Source organism: Macrobrachium nipponense, chromosome 45 (assembly GCF_015104395.2).
Source record: "Macrobrachium nipponense isolate FS-2020 chromosome 45, ASM1510439v2, whole genome shotgun sequence".
NCBI lineage: Eukaryota > Metazoa > Arthropoda > Malacostraca > Decapoda > Palaemonidae > Macrobrachium > Macrobrachium nipponense.
The window spans coordinates 17,621,994-17,629,493 of record NC_061105.1 but is presented as its reverse complement, the minus strand read 5'-3'; the positions used below and the strand labels follow the sequence as shown (position 1 = coordinate 17,629,493).

The following is a 7,500-nucleotide window of genomic DNA, read 5'->3' as shown; positions in this document are numbered from 1 at the left end:
GAGCACCAACCTGAGGGAGTGATAGAAAACGATCATGCAAAGATCCTCTGGGACTATGGTATCAGAACGGATAGGGTGATACGTGCAAACAGACCAGACGTGACGTTGATTGACAAAGTCAAGAAGAAAGTATCACTCATTGATGTCGCAATACCATGGGACACCAGAGTTGAAGAGAAAGAGAGGGAAAAAATGGATAAGTATCAAGACCTGAAAATAGAAATAAGAAGGATATGGGATATGCCAGTGGAAATTGTACCCATAATCGTAGGAACACTAGGCACGATCCCAAGATCCCTGAAAAGGAACCCAGAAAAACTAGCGGCTGAAGTAGCTCCAGGACTCATGCAGAAGAGTGTGATCCTAGAAACGGCGCACATAGTGAGAAAAGTGATGGACTCCTAAAGGAGGCAGGATGCAACCCGGAACCCCACACTATAAATACCACCAGTCGAATTGGGGGACTGTGATAGACCAAAACAAAAATAATAATAATAATAATAATAATAATAACTTTTACTATTAACACAGGTTCTAAGCCAAAGGGAGCTGGTAAGTCAAGTAAGCTTATCGTGTACTCAATAAATCTTTTAATATATTCTGAAGTACTTATTATTATTGTCATTATTATTACGCAACGAAAGAAAATGTCACAAAACTTGCATAGCAGAGAGAGAGAGAGAGAGAGAGAGAGAGAGAGAGAGAGAGAGAGAGTATATGAAGACTGCACTGTAAAAGATAAACGAAAACTTGTAAAGATGAGACCATGTGACACACTTGAGAGAGAGAGAGAGAGAGAGAGAGAGATTAACGAACAGAGACACAACTCTATAAAACCTTGGGCTCTTCTGTGAAAAAAAAGAAAAAAAAAAACGACTACACGGCCCATAAAAAGAAAGACTTTTCAAAGGCGCTCTTAATACCCATGATCACAGGTTCATACGAAATTCTCCTCGCCAGGGGTATGGGGCCACACTCGGTTGTCAGAGGGGCGTGGCGAAATATTACTGAGGGTCAGAAGGGCGCTCTCTCTCTCTCTCTCTCTCTCTCTCTCTACAATATGGTTTCAATTAATGATCAAACAGAGACATCTCACACTGATATTTGAAGAAACATTCAGAATGAGAGAGAGAGAGAGAGAGAGAGAGAGAGAGAGAGAGAGAGAGAGAGAGAGAGAGAGAGAGAGAGAGATTTATATTCAGAGTGAGAGAGTAAGAGTATATATATATATATATATATATATATATTATATATATATAATATAATATATAATAGTAATAATAATAATAATAATAATAATATATTATTATTATTATTATTATTATACTCTATTATTATATTACTATATTATATTACTATCATCATTATTACTATCATCATTATTACTATCATCCTTATTACTATCATCATTATTAGTATCATTATTAATTATTATTATATCATGCAATTATTTTTTCGGCTAGAGACTAGTTCAGAACTATCTGAGAGAGAGAGAGATAGAGAGAGAGATAGAGTATTAACGCATTATGTTTGACCATATACATATTCTCGTACTACACACACACACATATGCGCGCACACACACATATATATAGTTTTATAATAATAATAATAATATAATAATAATAATAATAATAATAATAATAATAATAATATCATAGTTATTTTTCAGCTAGACACTACAAATTTTCTGAGAGAGAGAGAGAGAGAGAGAGAGAGAGAGAAGAATGGGCGTCTGAACTCTGATGGATCTTGGCGTCCAAGCGCATCCACACTCCAAGGAAGTATCTCTCTCTCTCTCTCTCTCTCTCTCAACTCCGGCGTCGCACAGGTCTGACTAAGGTCAAGTGAGAATTGAGTAGAACCCCCGAGTCAGTTGTTGTTTGGGCGTCAGAGCGAGCGGACGTGTTACGCTCCTCTCCCTGTCAAGGCATCACTGGGATTCGGCCAAAAAACCCCCGCAAAAGAAATTCTCCAATTTCCTTCCCTTTAGCATCATCGTCTGCCCCAATGACCAGACGCATGACGTGGAATATTTAACAAAGCAGTTGTCCCTGAGAAGTGATTTGTGTAGTTGCGAATATTCCCACCACCGAAGTGTTTGTTTGATGTTACAAAGTTCTGGAAGTTGACGAACCGGAGGATTAAAGGATTCGTCACTCGTATCAATTTCTAAAAAAAAAAAAAAATAAAGTCTCTTTCGGGAGATACGAGGAATATTTCAGACGACGGCGACGCACGTGACAATTATGATAATGATGAAGTTGTATAGAGCGGAAATCAACGTCTTTAGGTAGGTGACAGAATAAAAAAAAGAATTGGTAAAGGCTTAAGGAGTTTGATAAGGAGTCTTGATATGAAGGAACTTCTCTCACAGTTATTGGTTAAACAATATTTCTACTATGCCTTTGGCATCTGTTGTATTCAATGCCAGTATGTACCTATCCCGGATAGAGGGAGGTTTTATATTTGCTATCAAATTTCGATCTGGACACGTTGGAAGCATCATAACTTCGACGTCAAATCGAAGATAATGTTCTCATTTCAACGGGAAATTTTATAACTTCGTGACTGAGGCCATAAAATCGTCGTAACTTCGGTTCCGGAATAGGGGGAAAAATATATAAAATTAAGTGGGGAATTTTATCATTTGAATCTCGAGTCGATGAAAGTTTGGCAATTTTATAACTTAAGTTTACAGTAGAACACACGCTAACTTCATTGGGAAATTTTATGATACCTTCAGTGGGAAACTTTTTATCATTTGAATATCATTAATCAAAATTTTGAAAATGTTGTAACTTCAATTTTTCAAGTCGAAGAAAATATTCAAGAAAATCTTTAAAATCTTAATCTTGATTCACGGGAAATATCATCTATTCAAATTCGAATTATAATAAAAGTATTCCAACTACCATTAGATATTTTATAGCTTGTATCTTGAAAGGGATACTTAATCAACTGAATCTTCATTACAAAAATACTTTATATATACTCTAGTTAGGAACAATTATATATTTTATATATTCAGTTTGGAATATAACATATTTTATACATTCAGTCTTGGAGAGTTGGAATATAATATATTTTATACATTCAGTCTTGGAGAGTTGGAATATAATATATTTTATACATTCAGTCTTGGAGAAAAGAAGATTTTTTTAATTTTCGTTCGAAAAAAAGCGGAAGATTTTCTAATTTTAGTCTTAAATAAATATTAAATTTGAAATAAAGAGAGATTTAAGAACCTCAACAAATTATAGAACGGTTTTCTATCTTCTGCCTCGAACGAAAAAATAAAAATTCTCAAGAAAAAACAAATGGTTCAAAGGAAAAAAAAAAGGTCTCATATGAAGGAAATTTGTTTCAAACGAAAAAATTGGTCTCTAACAAACAAACAAAAATTGCCTAAAAAATTTTTCAAACGAAGAAAACGATTTTTTTTTTTTTTGAAAAAAAATTGTCTCAAATAAAAAACTGTTTCAAACGAAAAAAATGGTCTAAAAAATATCTCAAACGAAAAAATATTGTTTCGAAAAAAATTGCCTCGATAAAAAATTGCTTCAACCGAAAAAAACTTTTGTTAAAAGAAAAAAAAAATGCTTCGAAAAAAAACTGATTCAAACGAAAAAAAAAACTTTTGTTAAAAAAAAGTAACTACAAACTTTCACGCTTCCGAATATAGGTTTCCTTCAATCACGGAAAAAGAAAAAAATACACAAATGATTTATCTTCTATATAAAGAAAAGAAAATACTACAGCTATCCTGCAACTTCTCAAATGATCGTGTTTCTGGAGGATTGAAAAAAGCTATCTAAATCTCCCTGCTATAAACAATTAATATATATATATATATATATATTATATATATATATATATATATATCTATATATCATATATATATATATTATATATATGTGTGTGTGTGTATATAAACAAATAATATATATATATATATATCATATATATATATATATATATATATATAAGTCATATCACATTTCGTGATTCATATACTATATCGAGCTACAATGTTTCCCCATATCTAATTCGCTCTACCTCGGAATTAATATATTTTCATATATGCTTAACCGAAGGGGAATTTTTTCTTCGATATAGATTTGCTGGACCAGGGCGCGAACCTTAATTGGATCCTTTCAAACCCAGGAACGTCAGTGAAGCTTTTCCTACTACACCACTCGCGGTGGTTGTAGTAGGAAAAGCTTCACTGACGTTCCTGGGTTTGAAAGGATCCATAGGTTCGCGCCCTGGTCCAGGCAAATCTATTATCGAGAAAAAATTCCCCTTCTTCGGTTAAGCATATATGAAAAATATATTAATTCCGAGGTAGAGCGAATTAAGTATTAAGGACATTGTAGCTCGATATATATATATATATATATATATATATATATATATATATATATATATAATATAACTATACCACTATACATACACATATGTATAACTATGAAATGAAATTATACATATATATAATATAATATATTTATATATATATATATAGTGTCTCTAATAATGTGTAGTAGATTATATATATATATATATATATATATGAAAAAACAATCACAACAACATTCAATAAACAATGAGGGAATAACGTGAAAAAAATCACCTTCACAATAACACAAAGAATAACATTCACGAAAACATCAACCCAAATACGAGAGCAATAAAAAAAAAAACACAGGTAAGTTCTCAAATAACAAACTTCCACTTAGGAAAAAAATCGAAAGAGAAAAAAATGAAATATGAACGGAAATAAGAAAGAATAAAATATTTATTTTTCTATTTTTTTTTTAATGAAATTCTATGACTTTATCTATCTTATAGATAGCGACACAATTGTGATGCGTAATATTTCTTTGAGAGATTCGGTTTAAGTGACAATTTTGACTACGCAATATTTTATTTGCCTCTCTAATACTTTTAATTCATTTACACAAGGGGACACTTGAAACACAAACCATATATGTATATATATATATATATATATATATATATATATATATATGTATATAGTATATCTATATATATGTATATATATATATATTTATATTTATATATATACATGTCATATCACATTACCGTGATTCTTATACATACATCGAGCTACAAATTTGTCCTTTGATATTTAATTTCGCTCTTCTCGAATTAATATATTTTCATATATGTAACCGAAGGGTTCGACGGCCGCGCCCGTGAGCCGACAAATTTCTTATCGGCTAAATATTTCCCTTCGGTTAACATATATGAAAATATAATAATTCCTAGGTAGAGCGAATTCGATATTAAATCACATTTGTAGCTCGATGTATATATATAAATATATAAATAACGTATATATTACAACACATATATATAGTATCTATACATCTATATATATTATATATATATATATACTATATATATATATATATTATATATATATATATATATATATACTACATACACTGCACATACTTTCATACATTTAAACATCTACCAAAACTTCTTCACTCCTTGACGGCTGTTAAAGATGTGCGTATCCATTACAGTAACCGAATAATACCCATACAAAGCACAAACACACACATACACACACGCACAAACTAACCGAAATTCAAGATGGCGTTGCATTGTTTGCAAATCTGTCAACAGTAGTAAGCGGTACCGTTGAGTTACCTCTGGGTGGCCATTTTGTTTTTGTTGGCTTCGCTGCGTCAACGGTACTCAATGGGATGAGTAATCTATACGTGCGTATTGTGCGTATACTGTACAGGTATATGTATACGTATATTTATATGTATATGTGCATAACTATAAACATACTATATATATATATATATATATATATATATATATGCATATGAGTGTATATACATACATACATATATATATATATATGTATAAATATGTGTGTTTGCATGTATGTATATATATATAATATACGTATACACATATATGCTGCATCCAACACTATCTTTACTTTGCAATGAAACTCTAACAACGAATACATACAAAACAAAACGAATGACGATGACAGAGAGAGAGAGAGAGAGAGAGAGAGAGAGAGAGAGAGAGAGTTCTCTTCCAGCAGAGTTAACCAAAAATTTAAAAAACCGGTTTGCAAACACGTATAGGACAGGTTCGCTCAATCGTATATATACCAGTTTCCACTGCGTGACCGTACTACTACTAACAAAACAATTTTGGTTTCCGGAAATAAAATACTAAAAAAAAAAATGAATATTAAAAAAATTATATATATCAAATGACGCGGTTTGAAATTCAGTTGAGCTTTGGGTATCTGCATATATATATATATATATATATATATATATATATATATATATATATATATAATATATATATATATAGTATATATATATATTCAAAAACCTAAATTTATTTACAGTAATAGTTATAAATACTGCTTAAATGGCGGTATTCATATATGTTTCGGCTTTGAATCATCTATAAAAAATTACCCTGTAATATAAATATAAATATATATATATATATATAATATATATATATATATATATATATATATATATAAATATCTAGCGAAACATATTAGGAAAAAGTCATATTTCTAAAAATATAGTTAAGATTGTATGGTTATTTGAGCATATATTTATATACACATTCATAAATATATTCAAGTTGCTATGGAGCATATAGGTAAAAATGCATTTAGAAATACATTTAATTTATAAATACATTTATGCTATAAATACATTTAAGCGTTGGTATCCATAAGCCAGCATGATTTTAATTAAACTGTAAAATATACAGTCAGATAAAAAAGACAAAAGAAGTAAAATATTTTCATTCATTAGTATTCGATGGTAAATTAAGCTAAATTTACCTCTAAAAAAACCCTAAAGTAATAATTATTTTATAAAATAAAAGTCGCCACAGATATAGTACAAGCAATAGCACTTTTCGCCAATTTAACTAAGATAAAACCTTAAATAAAAGATAAAGTAAAAAAGGAAAGACCCAAAAACATATATATATATTTTTCCAAGAACGGAATGTTGACGAAAAAAATGTCAAAATTCTAAAATCACAAGTTTTTCTAAGTCAAAAATTCTCTTTCACAGAAGGGCCGTCGTAAAAAAAAGGTAAAAAAACCTTTTTTTCTCAGACAGTGAATGGACAGCGAATGATAAAAGTGACACACGAGAGAGAGAGAGAGAGAGAGAGAGAGAGAGAGAGAGAGAGAGAGACCATTAGCTCCAACAGAATACAATTACCTGAGTCTAAACAATACAGAACTGAGAGAGAGAGAGAGAGAGAGAGAGAGAGAGAGAGAGAGAGAGAGAGAGAGAGAAGATTCAACAACATTGCCTGACTGGTTCGACAAAAACACTGATTCTGTTATCTGATGATTCCCCTCCCCCCACCCCCCGGGGGGGAGGGGGTGGGAGGTGGAGAAATCTTTTCTCTAAACACAAGACAGAGGAAAAAACACGGGGCAGTTTTTCCCTTATT

General features: G+C 31.0%; 1 protein-coding gene across 1 annotated transcript in view; it reads left to right on the top strand.

Moving 5' to 3' along the window:
• Positions 1 to 1,866: 1,866 nt before the first annotated feature.
• The window catches only part of LOC135214402 (protein unzipped-like), a 135,986-nt gene continuing 130,352 nt past the window's right edge, over positions 1,867 to 7,500 (top strand). Inside the window, exon 1 of the mRNA XM_064248670.1 lies at positions 1,867 to 2,293. Within this exon, the coding sequence (XP_064104740.1) occupies positions 2,250 to 2,293 (44 nt within the window). The 5' untranslated portion in view covers positions 1,867 to 2,249. The remainder of the gene's footprint in view (positions 2,294 to 7,500) is intronic.